The sequence below is a fragment of the Micromys minutus genome (genome assembly GCF_963924665.1).
Source record: "Micromys minutus genome assembly, chromosome: 4".
In the NCBI taxonomy this organism is placed as follows: Eukaryota; Metazoa; Chordata; class Mammalia; order Rodentia; family Muridae; genus Micromys; species Micromys minutus.
The window spans coordinates 17,125,259-17,140,910 of record NC_137973.1 but is presented as its reverse complement, the minus strand read 5'-3'; the positions used below and the strand labels follow the sequence as shown (position 1 = coordinate 17,140,910).

At 43.1% G+C, this 15,652-nt stretch overlaps 1 protein-coding gene across 1 annotated transcript in view; it reads right to left on the bottom strand.

Annotated features, from left to right (window-relative positions):
* GASK1B (golgi associated kinase 1B) overlaps positions 1 to 8,960 on the bottom strand; it is a 53,936-nt gene extending 44,976 nt beyond the window's left edge. Inside the window, exon 1 of the mRNA XM_080915718.1 lies at positions 7,889 to 8,960. Within this exon, the coding sequence (XP_080771844.1) occupies positions 7,889 to 8,795 (907 nt within the window). The 5' untranslated portion in view covers positions 8,796 to 8,960. The remainder of the gene's footprint in view (positions 1 to 7,888) is intronic.
* Between the last annotated feature and the right edge of the window lie 6,692 nt (positions 8,961 to 15,652).

Below are 15,652 nucleotides of genomic sequence, written 5' to 3'. Positions count from 1 at the left end.
GGTTTGTAGGAATCGATACCAGTGTGTTTTCAAATTGTGGAGGCATTCAAAACTCCACACAAATGGATTCCATCCCTACCTGACCCATGAAACAACAGGAAAAGCAAAGCTGCCATATTCTTCCACCCTGGCAGATATACCAGCAGCTCGGGCTCCCAAGACTTCCTCAGAATAGTAGAAAAGGCAGGGGAATAAAGCACACAATGCATCTCTCCTGCTCCGTAATAAGAAGAGGCAGTGCAAGTTGAGAAACAGTGAGAGGCTTGGGATCCACAACGAATTTAAATGGAGGTTTGTGGGGTGCCTGTAGTTTGTCACCGAAGCAGCTCGCCGCACAGAAGTCTTGGAACTAGCCTACCTTAATTCAGTATGACAGCTCCATGGCAATAAAACAGCATCCTGAAAACAAAGCATACATAACGCATCTTCCATGCTGGGTATGAAAAATAGCAAGATGCTTAAATGCTACCCAAATGGCATTCCCAAGACCCATTCAAAGAAACGTGCAGACTGGGGGGGGGGGGGGCTTTGGCAAAGCTTCTATTCAGAGGTCAGATGGCACTGGGTTTCCATTCATTCATCTATCCATCTATCAGTCTGTCAGTCTGTCTTTTTATCTATTTGCTCATTCATTCATTCGTTTGTTTATTTTGGGGAAGAACAAACACACACCAGCATTCTTGCTGGGGTTAAAAGATAGCTTTCAGACGTTGTTTCTGTCCTCTCACCATGGTGGGTTCCAGAGATCAAGCACGGATCATGAGGACTGACAGCAAACGCCTTTACCTGCTATCTCACCAGCTCTGGGTTTTTTTTTAAATGCATTGACTTTCACATGGCCATAATCTGCTTTGTCTTACCCTAGATTAAAAGTCTTCTTTTTTTTTTCAAAAAATTATCCACAATATCGACACAACACCCTGTGTACCCTTTGCAGTAATTTGAGAATCTTGAACAAGGAAAGCAAGACAGAAAACAAGCTATTGTGTTCAAATGTGTTTTCGTGCGCATGGTTGTTCAAGCCAAAGAAGAAAACCAGATAAATATCAGGAATTCTGCTTTCATTTAAAAATAAATACAGCGGTGCTCAGAATGATACATCAGTACTTTCCCTCTGAGCAAAAACTGCCAACATTCTATTGTTGAACTTAAATAAACAAACATTAAATAAATAGTATGTCGATATAGTAGCACAATCAGAAACTATCATGCTAAAATTTGTACAGTTTGGTTTCCTTAACTGTCCCATGTAGATAGTATTTAAAACAAAGGGTTGGTTTACAGAAACAACCTGTAGAAGACTTATCCTGTGAAGAATCAGGTACAGGTTCCAACTTTACTAATCACTAACCATGTGGCTTGGGAAGAAGTTTACAACTTTACATGGCTTCAGAATTTCTTCCACTTAAAATAGAATTGGGGCTCAGTGGGTAGCTTTTCTGTCCTTATATGGGTTTTCCCTGTGCATCCTGACTCCAAATACATGGTAGTAAATTGTCTTCTGCACATGTCTAACAACACCATTATTATATACTGTTGTGTTAGGTCTTTATAGAGGACAAGTTGAATATTACTGCAAAAAAAAATCCTGTTATATTTCATTAACTTTTATAAAACTAACTTGGGCTTTATTTAAAAATGCAATGATAGTACCACATACCCAAGAGTAGGTGTTGTTTTCTCAAGATGTGTGTGAACCCTCAGGATTTTAGATCATTGGTTTCATAGACAAACAAACAAAGGAAAGGATTATTCATTAATTAAGGTGGAGAAAAGCAAGAAATACCTGGAATGGAAGGGAGTTTTCTGCCGCTTTCTGTCCTAAGATGTGATTTCCCACATTTGTCACAGTGTCAGATACAGTAAGATGCATTTACAAAGAATATGCAGTTAAACATCACATAGTGCATATAGCACATGTGATGTGGTGTCTATTACGTTTATTACCAATTCCACATGTTTTATTTTATTCATTTGCTATTGGTGCTTAGTACTGAACCGAGGACCTTGTCCGCACTTGGCAAGTGCACAGTTGGTGATATTGTGATAAAGGACTCTGAGGTCCTTTAGTAAAGGACACTTCAGCATCATCCCAGTCGGCCATATTGGTCCTAACCAGTTTTACAGGCTAGATCTATTAGTTTTACAGACTAGATCTATTAGTCTTCACCCACTGTGTAGTTTGCTCTTTCTCCTAAACAGGTGTCCAGTCAACCTCTTTCTCCCCATCAGAGGCTTACAGTTAATCTTAAAGGTTTGAAGAGGAGCTAAAACTGGATCATTTTTAAAGGATGCTTTATTTTTATCTTTGGACCTTCCTCAAAAATAACTATGGAACACAAATGACAAGATATTCTGACATTCCCTACCTAATTACAATCTTTCCCAAACACACACTTTTCTTTTTCTAAATTAGCTTTGCAACATTTCAGAAAATAGCTGGCTATAAGTATGGGTAAGTCCATAAATTTCATATATATATATTTTTTTTTATTCTAAGAGAGTCATTTAAAACATACATTCTAAAACCAAGATCTGGTCCATGAGTAATCTGAGCTAATAATTCTGTGACGATTGAATCACTATTTCTTTTATCAATTTCTAAAATTGTGAAGACAGGTCTGGAGAGATGATTCAGTAGTTACAAGAGCATCTTACTCTTGTGGATGACCCCAGTTCTATTGCCAGCAATCATGTCAGGAAGCTCAAAACCATGAGTAACTTCAGCTCCAGGGGATCCAGTACCCTGCTCTGAACTCTGAGGGCGCTACATCCACCTGCATGAGCCAAATACTCAAATACACATATACACAAAATTTTATGTTCTTATTCTTGAAAAATATATACTGAAGATAATCTATAATGACAATCCCTGTACCATGGCTCAAATTAATTTAAAACTTTTCAACATTATAATAATATGAGAGTACTCTGTAGAAATCATATTTAAAATTCTGAGTTTTGATCTTTCCCTGGACTAGCAGTATCTAATGTTGCTTTCTAGAAATGCCAGGTGACAGCACTGAGCCCCAGTTAACCATCTGACTGTGAACATAGACAACCAACTATCTCCAGCATACTATATTGCAGGCATTATTTGGATATTGTGTTTTACTTTCCATCATGTATATGAAATACAGATCTCTGTGTGTATATGAGTCTTTATTATAAAACAAGCTTTGTGGTAGATGATTTTGCCCAGCCATAAGCTAACACAAATATTCCTGGGAGCTACCTGATCATGCTTAAGATAGGACAGGCTGACCAATAATGGTCTAGTTAGCTGTATTAAGTATCATAATGCATCTTCTTTAAGATTTATTTATTTATATATAAGTACTAAGTGCATCTTCTTTAAGATTTATTTATTTATATATAACTACACTGTCGCTGTCATCAAACACACTGGAAGAGGGCATCAGACCTCAGAACAGATGATTTGAGCCTCATGTGGTTGCTGGGATTTGAACTCGGGACCTCTGGAAGAGTAGTCAATGCTACCCACTGAGCAATCTCTCCAGCCCTTAAGTGCATCTTCCAATTACAGTGAGTAAACCTATGGTGAGGTAAGGCGTGTCTGAGACTACGACCCTCTTATCACTGGACTGAATCAATGAAAACCTTCTACTGGGAGACCAAAGGTGGGCAAACCATCCATGGGTCTTCTTTGCATCTTTCTGGGAATGCTACACACCCCTTTTATATCCATTTATATCAATGTACTTTTAATAAAAATACTTATTTACTCTGGGCTCCTGTCTCCATATTCATCATCTTCTTATCATGGCGTTCCAAGGTCCCGTGACGTTAGTGCACTGCCAAAAACTTTTAGGTGGACTTCATTTGATAATGGAGACCCAGTTCTTAAAACAACATGGTGCTTGGTGAGAAGTGACAATCAGTTACCCATGGTTACAAAGGAGGCTGCTGTCCCCTCAAGAGAAGAGGCTTCCACACAGGATGTATGCATGAGTGTTGGTCACCTGTGATACTATATTAAATGACCAAGATTCTGATGTTAAGTATACAGAGAGAAAAAGAAATGCCTTGTGGCCCCTTAAAGGATTTGTTTAAAGAAGCTGATTGGTGAAATCAAGGAAGACTTGAAAATTTAGGATAAAAATGCAGAGAAAATAAAGCCTGTATTCTTTATGGTCTCAAGAACTCATCCTCCTCTTATGACTCTAAACAGACTTGTCTTTCATCTCAAATTATTCTTTTTTTTTAATGCCAACTGTGTAAGATTCTTGGAGAATCAGTGAGATTAACCCAGACACTTAACTCTGGGCTTCAGACAAGCTGTCTTCTTTGTATGAGACATAAAGGTATTTTCATAAACACAAGGAAAAGTCAAAGGATAGAAACAGCCCTTAGGACAGACTACATATAAGATGTGCCTACTACCTACTCCCTCCTCTATCTAAAAAGATGTATTTATAAACCAAACCACATCACTTAAAAAAATCGTATGGTCCATCCTACAGAAAACCCATCATTACGTCATGCTAGCCCAACACCAACACACCATGCCGATGGTCCTCAGCATAATGCATCTACAAGCCTTATTATTTGTACCGTGACAAGGCCACCAAGAACATTTGTCACTGGCCTCCACAGTGAACTTTTCATGCAGCACTCCAGATGAATCCCAGCCTGGAATTAGGATAAAAATACTAATACTTTTCCTTAGCATTAGAAGCTGGGGGCAGATACAGATTTGCTGTCAAGCATCAAAGAAACAAGGCAAGAAGGAATTCCTGCATTCATTCAGAATGTTTCCTGAGTATCTTCAGTATGTTAGACATGCAGTAAAAACCACAGGAAACATCGCTGCCTCCCAGACACAGAGACCAGTGGGAAGGGAGAGACAACACAATAAGACACTGCAGAATGAGCCAGATCTCCTTTGGAGCTCAGAAATACTGACCTAAAACTGAGCCTGAGTTACAAGAATAGAAGGTCCGGACAGAGAAATTCACACCCAATGGAAATCAGGAGAAAAAAAAGCAACATAGGAAAGGGAAACCTGGGAATGTTCATTGTGTGCTGGAACTGGCCTGTTCTTGTCCTCTTACTCACTGTAACAAGACACATGTATGAGATGATGGACATGTGAGTCCTTTCATACGCTCCTGAGGAAGCTGCCCTGACTTCGAGACTCTAAAGAACTGAAGGGAGGAGATACGGCAGCAAGAGCAGAGCAACCACTGAAGCATCTGATACAAAATCCTAGGGATTGAACTCATCACACTGAGCCGCAACTATGACTCTATTAGTTTATTTCAACTGCCACTTAGATATATGTGGTCGGAGACTTCTTCAAACTGAATCTTAAGTTTTTTGATATTCTAGAAACCCAGGGAACAGAACCAAATATCTAAAAGGAATTTTGGCACAGAACAGGCCCAGTCGAGCTGGCAGAGACCCATTGATAGTTTGTTCATAAGAGAAAATGGCCTTTGAGGGTTAACAGACCAAAACAACTCAAGGAACTTAGTACTTCATGGACTTAGTGGGATAACAGAAATAGCCAGCACTTCTTGAAGGTTTGGTTTGTGCCAAGAACTGTTTTCTACATTTGCGCTGCCAGCAACTTCATGACGGTGGACAATATTGTCATTTCATAGCTGAAGAGAAATGCCAAAACATTCCAACACAAGTCACTGCCTGAGTGTACCTCAAATTCCAACCCTGACAGGACATCGTCATTCAGAGAGTATCCTCCCTGTGGCAGAATCATTTCCAGAGACCAGTACTGCAAAGCTGGACTTCAGTTAGTGGCCACATGCCCTGGATACTACCTTTGTGTTACAGAAGGACTTCATCAGGCTCTGTAAACACTGAAGCTTGAAGAAATCACATGGCTAGTTAGAACACACTTTAAATGCACCTATGATTTTACCTTATGTTTTTTATTTATTAAAGAGGCTGAGTCAGTTGGTGACAGTTGAGGGAAAAGAGTTGGCTCTTACACGATCAGTTCTGTCCGAGCCTCTGACAAAGAATGTTTAATGAGAAAATAGAACCACTTTCCTCTTAACTTTTTAAAAATTTAATCTTTATCTTATGCATAAGAGTGTTTGTCTTTATATGTGTAAGTGTACCCACATGCATGCCTGGTGCCTACAAAGGTCAGAAGACAGTGTTGAATAGCCTTGAATTAAAGTTACAGGTGGAGTCAGCAAGGCTTACCTCAAAATGATCAAAATAATCAAAAACTCAAGTGACAATAGATGTTGGCAAGGACAGGGAGAAAGAGGAACACTCCTCAACTGTTGGTGGGATTGCAAGCTGGTACAACCACTCTGGAAATCAGTCTGGTGGTTCCTCAGAAAATTGGACATAGTACTACCTGAGGACCCAACTATTCCACTCCTGGGCATACACCCAAAAGACTCTCCAACATCTAACAAGGACACATGTTTCACCATGTTTATAGCAGCCTATTTATAATAGCCAGAAGCTGGGAAGAACCCAGATGTCCTTCAACAGAGGAATGGATACAGAAAATGTGATACATTTACACAATGGAGTACTAGTCAGCTATTAAAAACAATGACTTCATGAAATTCCTAGGCAAATGGATGGAACTTGAAGCTATCATCCTGAGTGAGGTAACCCAGTCACAAAAGAACTCTCATGGTATATACTCACTGATAAGTGGATACTAGCCAAAAAAATCTCTGAATACCCAAGAAACAATTCACAGAACTTATGAAGCTCAAAGAGAAGGAAGAATGTGGATGCCTCAGTCCTTCTTACAAGAGAGAACAAAACACTCATGGGAGAAAATAAAATAGAGGAGCAGGGATTGGAGAAAAGATCATCCAGAGCCTGCCTCACCTGGGGATCCACCCCATATGCAGCCACTAAACCCAAGCACTAGTGCTAATGCCAAGTAGTGCTTACTGGCAAGGACCTGATATGGATGCCTCCTCAGAGGCTCTGCCAGAGTCATATAGATACAGAGGAGGATGCTTGCAGCTAACCATTGGACTGAACACAAGGACCCCAATGAAGGAGCTAGAGAAAGGACTGAAGGAGCTGAAAGGGTTTGCAACCCCATGGAGAGAAAAAAATTATCAACTAGCCAAACCCATCAGAGTTCCCAGAGACTAAAACATCAACTAATGAATATACACAGAGAGACCCATGGCTCCAGGTGCATATGCAGCAGAGGATGGCATTCTCTGGGATCAATGATAGAAGAGGACTTTGGTCCAGCAAAGGCTCATTTTTTCAGTATAGGGGAACGCCAAGGAGCTAAGGTGGGTTAGGAGAGGGAGCACCTTCATGGAGGCAATTGGAGGGGCAGGGGGGATGGGATTTGGGGCAAAGGGGATAACATCTGAAATGTAAATACAGAGAATATCCAATAAAAAAAGTTACAGGTGTTTTAAAACGCTGTGTGTGTGAGAGTGTCATTTGCAAAAGCATTATGAGCCCTTAACTGCTGAGTCATCATTTCTCTAGCCCTCCCCCTCCCCCTTACTGTTTAAACTGTCTTAGGAAGGAAGTTTCCATAGAAACCTGTAAGGTTCTATGTGGGGCTGTCAGCAAGCTCTGTGCTCTAGCTTCCTGTCATCGTGCAAATTGCCATTGGTTTTTTTATTAGATTTAACATGCCACCAAAAAAGTGCACGGAGGGAAATGGACAGCAAAGATGGCAGTGTGGGCTTAGCCTTACATGTCCAGCACAGCCGTGCGCTAGAACTCTAATCTCACCAGACTGAGAAAAAGAAGAACGCGTATGGAAAGAGGCTGCTGCTGCTGCTGCTGTCCAAATGGGAAACATGGGCTGGGAAAATAATTCAGAGAGAGTGGAGGAAAGGAGAAAATTATCCCATATCCCCAGCAGCTGCAAATAGGAAACAAGTGAATCTGTTACCTTGGATGAACTCTAATTTCCTGCTCACAGATGGAAGGGTCCTATTGAGACCCAGGATCCTGTCCAGGTGGAAGGCGAACACTTCGCTCATGTCCAGAGGCTGCTTGAGAAACCCACATGGGTTAGGGCCGCAGCCAGGCACTGAGCCTGGGGTGCTTCCTTCCAACATCAGCAAGCGGGCACCACTCTTAAAGGTGGCTGGTAGGATACTAGCCACCTCACCATCAGCCAGAAGGCGCATTCTGCGGATGTCTTCTTTGCTCAGCCATGAGGGGGCGCTCTCGCTGTAAATCCTAATTTTGCTCTCTTGGGCCCTAGGCTGCTGCAAGTTGGAACCTCTAGTTCTGACTCCAGGACCGTGCAGCATCCTCCAGGGTCTTTCACCAACTTTGGTCAAATAACCCTGCATATAGCCAGGTACTTCAGCATCTGCTGCCCTTGCAACTTCCTGCTGTATAAGGGATGGTCTAACCAGCACCTCCTGATCAGGGGCTATAGATACCACCGCATACTTCTTCCTGCGCTTGGGTTTCACTGTGCCACGGATATTCGCAGGCTTGCTGCGCTTGGAGCGTAGAGTAATGTACACCACGTTGGGCTGCAGTGTGCTTCCATTGCCCTGCGTCTCTGGAGGAGCCAGGGTACCATCCAGGGGGATCTCCGGGAAGGGTACCTTGAAGATGTCCTGGCTGTTGGGTGGCCCCCTGTCAGTTGCCTGCCCATGCTGGAAGGAGCCTCTGCCCACCTGGCTCACCAGAAAGCCCAAGTAGATGGCACAGGCAGTGCCCAGCAGGAGGTTCCGTCTGGTCCTGGGACGCCGACTACTCCAAAGTTTACACACGCATGGGGCGCACAGGGAGCAGACAAACCAGTTTATGAGCTGCCCCAGCTTGTCTGGACAGGTCATTTCTCTGCCGCTTCCACATGCTGAAGTGGGTTTAAAGTCGGCAGCTGGCTCCTGGTGACATGATTCATGGCTTCCTGAATCCGGTCGTCCAGTCCGCGTCGATATCTAAGTGGTCTCCAGCAGGCAGAGGTAAAAGGGAAGGATCGCAGCGGGTTCTGGGAATGCTATGTGCACTGGCTACCGCAAGCCTTTTAAACTCCTCTCAGCCTTCCCCACGAGAAAGGAGGGCTGACTCTGGGGATGAATGGAAACAAAGTTGACTGAGTCACTAACTCAACCCATTTCAGTTCCTCTAACCAGAGGAAAGAGGCAAGTAACCCTTTCCTTCCATAAGTTCTACCAAGTTTGCTGTAAGGCTTAAAACACAACACGGGAGCAAGACAGATGTGAGAGTCGGGTTTCACTTTAAAGTAATGAAGATAAGCTGGAAACAGCATGTGAGAGCTCGGAGTGAAAGCCACCACATCTGGGAAGCAGAACATTAAAACGTCATCAGCCAGGATCTAGTGTACACCGCCTTTCAGTGATGCAGAAAGAAGACAAGAAATAAATCCTTTTATGATTTGTATAGGTATTCTAATAGTTATAAAGTATATATTTATTACTTCTGGCAAAAACACCAAGTAATGAGTTCATATGTAAACATATTCTCTTAACAGAAATGTTCCATATTGTCTTCACAATGTGTTCTATAGCTTACATTGTTATTTAACTATCCCTTAAAGTTTGTATAGCTTGAAAAAGGTGAGTTCTCCTCTCTCTCTCTCTCTCTCTCTCTCTCTCTCTCTCTCTCTCACACACACACACACACACACACACACACACACACACACACACCAAATCCAACTACTTTATATTTCTTTTCTTTCCACTAAAGAGAGTAAAATGAAAGAAAAGAATCTACAAGGTTTTTGCCTTTTTTTTTTTCTTCACAATTTTTAGAGGGGAAAAAGAACTAGTTTAACAGGAAAAACAAAACATTACTTACACAGCTGGCCCCACGCTTAGCTCCAGGAAGAATGGAGTCCCTGACTCTAATGCATAGAACTGTGAAAGGCTGAGGTGCGTAAGGAGAACATATGTCATGGTCAAGAGTGTCCCACCTTTCAAACATCTCAGTTCAGCCTTAAAGGCTGCTGCCTTCTAACGGCGAAGCCAAAGGATTTGTAAACTGGCTGCTGTACGGTATGCAGGCACACACGTGAGGTTCTTTTTAAAGATGACTAAAAAAAATAAAATAAAATTTAATTTCGAATTTCTCTAAACACAGTGCAGAGCCAGTTTTCATTGAAACAACTCTCTGTTTCCTTTAACCCCTGGGAGCCCTCTAGTGTCCCATTTGCTAAGCGACACAGAAATGTCAGCCTTTTGGGAAGTTGAAGTGATCTGAAGTGTTTGCTGGTGCTGGTGGAGAAGCCACGTTGCCAAATAAAAGCCTTTGTAAGTGGAGTGGTACTGACCCCCTGACTGACCCTGTAGAGTTGGGGAGAGGAAACAGGACACCAGAGTCCGGCCTGCAACTTACCTCACGCCTGGGCTGTTTGCAGACTAACACTTGTCTCTCACCCGTTCTGGAGGGGGGAACCGGCCAGGAAGAGTGGGCAAAACTAAGAAGGGGTCACTGGAAATGAGTGGGAAAAGGGAAGCGTGGGGTAGGAGTGTGGGAGATGGGAAGGCGCTGGCGGCGTGCACAGACAGCCACAGCACTCAGAGGGCAAGACTGGACCCCTTCTGATTGGAGGTCTTCTAAAAACAGGTTAGTGATTGGCCTGGGTCATTTGCATGTCCTGGCTCAGAGGCAGGATCAGATGACCTTGGGGTCTCACTGAGCTTACTTCCCTTTGCTTCTGCAGCAAACAGAATCAAACTAGAAACCAAGCAATGAAATGGGGATGATTCCCCCTTTTTAGACCAAAGGCCGCGATGTGGCAGGAAATGGAAGGAATGGAATAAGATGCTGTGTAAGCCTAAAATTATTATGTTGGAATGCCAAAAACAAAAAGCAAAGAATTTCCCATTTTCAAACTACTTCCTCTTTAAAAGGTCTAACACGTAGTGAAAAGAGGCAAACCAGAGGTAGACAGGCTTTATCTAAATTGTGAAAACTCAGACACTGAAGTCATTTTCTTTATGCTCCGAAACTCTTAAAGCATTCTCCACCAACAGGACTTTGTTTTCTAGAGGGTATCTCAGAAATTTCTCCGAGGGGACAATGGCGGACCTGCTTTTTTTTTATAGGTATCTTACGCTTTCCACATATTCAAAAGAGTAACTGACCTAAGTCCCCACAAAGGGAAAAAACGTGAACTGAGATGTGGCAGACGGAACACTGGCTTGGCTCTGGGAGCTCTTACGTCCTATTTTTCACCCTAAAATATTAAATTAAAAAGTTAAAAATAAACCTTGGCAGAAGCCTCTTTCAGACTTTTTAGAGGAAACTTTAAGGAGGTGCCTAGGAAGCAGATAAAGGTTGTGTGCGCTGATAAATTTGGCCGGTTCTTCTCTTACCTCAAAATAATGTTCATTATTAGGAAAGAACGGTTTGATTCATCATCCTTCTCCTTCCGTTACAATGGGGATTAGCAGGAGCTAAGCCACGTGGTCAGCAAAGGCTAGTCAGAAAGAGAGCAAACATGGCTCTGCCCCTCACTAGCTGCGGTGCGTACTGGAACCTGCCTAATCTGCGTCTAATCCAAGAGCCAGACAACAGTACTCACCCCGAGGGCTCCCCCTTGTGGGTAAAGGAGGCAGCACGGATGGGAGGACCTTCGGTCCACACCTTGCTGGATTTCTCAAACACGCAGAGACAAAGCCATCGTTGTAGCATTGGGAACAAGCATGAGAAATTATTTATGTTGTAAATTAAAATCGCGACAGCAGACGAGGCTCATTCAATGTAATGAGAAATCAATTCGTTTTATCATGACTTCCACTGCCCACCAAACCTGTGCTGAGCCGTCAATACCTTCTTCAAACCCCTCGTAGTGCCTACCGTCCTAGCACTCTGGGGGCTGAAGAATATTGTAGACATCAGCTTGGATTACATGGCAAGAGCTTATCTCAAATCAAGCACACACACACACACACACAGAAAGAGAGAGAGAGAGAGAGAGAGAGAGAGAGAGAGAGAGAGAGAGAGAGAGAGAGAGAGAGAATCTACTAAAACAAAAAAGCAAGGTGACACATTTGGTGTTTGTTTGTTTCCTGTGTAGTGAATTTGTTCTGGCCCTATGCTGAGCCTGGCTCAGGAAATCTCCCCTTTGAAACTGTTGCAAATCTACTGAGAAACTCCCTGGGCATGAGGTATATGTACCCTCCAATGAGCATCTTGCAGTCTCTTTATCTAAGCATCTCTGGGCTGGCTACTGATGTCTCCTCAGATTCTGAACTCCACCATCATACATGAGTTACTATACCTCCCCTCTCCCCTTTGCGTGCCACATGACCAGCAAAATGGCTTCCTTAGCCCTGCCTCCAAAGGGGATGGGATTCAAAAGTCACCATCAGTAACCTTGGTTCACATGGGTAAACTCTCTTCATGTAGTGACCCGAAATTCATCTCAGAAGATGAAACACAGCGAATGCCCATTCTTAGGTATGTAATATGTAGCGAGGGTCAACAAAGCAAAGGGAAGATGTGGTAAGTCATTTTTCAGTTAAGAGTCCCCATGCATTCTTTCTTATTTAGCAAATAGCTTTCAGGAGGTGGGGCGTTTGAGTCCACAGGGACACACCGTAGTATACTGACAGTGGTACACGCACCATTTTTCTGGAACTACAACTCTACTGCGGCCTCTCTGCTTCCCACACGAAAATCATTCGTGTGTTTGCCGACTGTTCTCACTCCAGGCTTGAATGGTGCGAAGCTGCCCTGCCAGGGAACTGAAGTACTCTCAACTTCATAATCCTTGAAATACCGTGATACAGATGTGTAATTGGTAATAAAGAATATGGGTTTAACTAGTTTTTGTTTCCACTGGTTTCTTTGTATGTATTTGTTAGTGTTGCTGATGTTTGGTCAGTGGTGATCTGACTATTATTTTGAGACAGGGTCTAACCTAGAATTTACAGCAATCCTCCTGTCTCAGGTTCACAAATGCTAACATTACCGGTGTGAGCCACCGTACCAGCTTGCAGCTGTTATATTTTATTTTTCCTTAACCTGTGTGCAGGGTTCCATCCGCCCAGCAGAAGCTCTCTCATAGAAACCATTCCTGCTGAGCTGCAGGACCAAGCTAACTGGATGCAGAACAAGCACCCCAGGAGAACCTGCCTCCTTAGAGACGCCCTTAGAAATCAGTGACACAATCCTCATTGTCACAGCTTGCACTTGTTCATACATAAGCAAGAGATACAGCAACCATATTTCCAAGAGATGGCTCGTTGGCTTAAATGTGCGCTCTTGATCTGTGACTAAAGCTGACCAAGAGCAAAAGGATGCCCCTGCTCTTACCCCAGTGAAGTAATGTCCTGCCACAATCCATTTAGCCTAATTTCCCTAGAAAGGTGGGTATCATTTCTTTAAAGCCGTGTGTTAAAATGGTCCGGATGTATTACCAGAAACTTTTGCATGCACAGAGCATACCATAACATATAAAATATATAGCGGCAGTCACATGTCATGGCACATTCCTTTAAAACCAGTAATTGGGACGCAAAGGCAGGAAGGTCTCTGTGAGTTCAAAGCCAGCCTGGTCTACATAGTGAATTCCAAAACAGCCAGAGATACATAGGAAGACCCTGTCTCAACCATCCACAAACATATGGCAGACAATTTAACTTAAGTTTAAAGAAAGAACAACTTACAAAGTTATTTCACCTCTTAGTCATTAGATGATGAATGAATATTAGAATAATCAACATTTGCTTCAATTCAGAGGTACTGAGATTTTTTAAAATTTATTTTCAGATCTATTTACTCTATTGTGAATGAACATGCTGCCTGCATGTATGTTGTGTGCCGTGTGTGTGTGTGTGTGTGTGTGTGTGTGTGTGTGTGTGTGTGTGTGGTGCCCTTGGAGTTCATGCTTACAGATGGGTGTGAGTGGTCATGTGGGTGCTGGAAACTGAACTTGGGTCCCATACAAGGGCAACTATGCTCTTATCTGATGAGTCAAATCTCTGGCCCCATCAGGGAAAAAAAATCTGGAAAATTAACTGAAGACTATGTAAACTATTACCAAAATATGCGGAGAGTCTAGACAACTAAATTCTTCTATTTCAGAGATGGGCAGTGAGTCCTCTGTGTGCTGCCCCGAGCCCTGCCAGCAGACCACTCATGGGAAGGGGCAGTGGCTGCCTACTGGCCCTGGATACCCTCAGCCTGGAGGGAAACACACAGCAGTCGGTCTGCATCTGTGCACATAAGTAAAGATTGCTCAAAACTGGCTCAACGCTCGGGCCCCTAGCAAGAAGTCAGGCCAGAACTGTAAATCATCTTCCCTCACCTCGGGCACAGTTTATACAACAGAAAATACGCTGTGCGATTGGATTTGAAGAAAAGAAGGCCTCTTAGCTATGCTAGATTAGACGTGAAATGCTTCAGAAACATAAATAAACATGCTAAAAGTGCAGGAAGAAAAAGAAGTAGGTCTTCTCCCTCATTTAAATCTGATGATTCTTGAGTTTATATGCCGCCTTCTGTGACTCAAATATGTGCAGCATATCTGACATGTGGATGTATAACTGCGTCACAAACTGGCCAAAAACCTAGGAAAGGCAGCCTAGAATAATATTACAATCCCTTCCCACCCAACCATTCTCAGATCTGCAGCTCTAATAGACTCATGCTAAGTGTAGGAAGATGCTGATTGGGGTGCTTTCCTGCTTTCTGAGATATAATGAGACACAACGTGCCCCCCCTCTGCCTCTCTCTCTCTCTCTCTCTCTCTCTCTCTCTCTCTCTCTCTCTCTCTCTCTCTCTCTCTCTCTCTCCAGGGCTGTTCAGGCACAACTAGATATTGACTAGCTGGAGCAGAGCATCCGTGGGGTGAACCGTGTCACACGTGGAGACAGCGGCGGTGACAGGTGCAGCAGCAACTTGCCCTTAAGCTGCTTCACAGATGGGAAACATGCACAAACAAGGCTTTCTGTAGTAACCAGAACTGGCAGGGTTATAAGTATATGAGTGACAAATCTTGACACCCCTGGGACACAGTTAAGAGCATTATTGAGGGTGCTGCTGGGCTTATCCCAAGCAGGAGAGTGACAGCCTGCCTGCAGGTCAAGTCATTCCTGTTGGTGAACCCATAGACTGAAAGAGAAATTGGCCCCCTGGAACCGGAATCAGTACAGGACAGAGCCAGACACCAAATTCTCAGCACAAAGGAGATTTATTGCCCTGGGGGGTAAACAAGGCAGAGAGACTTCAAAGACAGTAGTGGGTAAATGAATTAATGATTGAGAATATTAAAATAACAAGGCAAAGCTTCTTGCTGGATGCATCTCAAATCAGGGCCTTGCCCCACTGCATCAGCTACAACTAGAAGTTACCTAAAAAAGCAACCCCCTGGCTGTAGCACCAAATCTACCAAATGCAAACTTTAGATGTAAAGACACAGGGAATCTAAACATTGAAAACCACTGTCCTTGATGAGGCTCCACAAGCGATGGAGCAGAATTTGAGGGGGAGAAGATGCTAGAGGAGGAAGGACCTATAAAAACCAAAAGCTGAGAGAAGATTCAAAGCCACAGTCATGTGGGCAATTTAACTACGGTTGCTCTATGCTGCCCCCTCCTGGAGGGAGGTTCCATTCCTTCCCCTTCGGTGACTGCATTCACAGAAGCAAAAATATGTTAATATCATATTGTGCCTGCCCACTCTTTCTCTAAGCAAGGTTATGATGTGTAGATAGGAA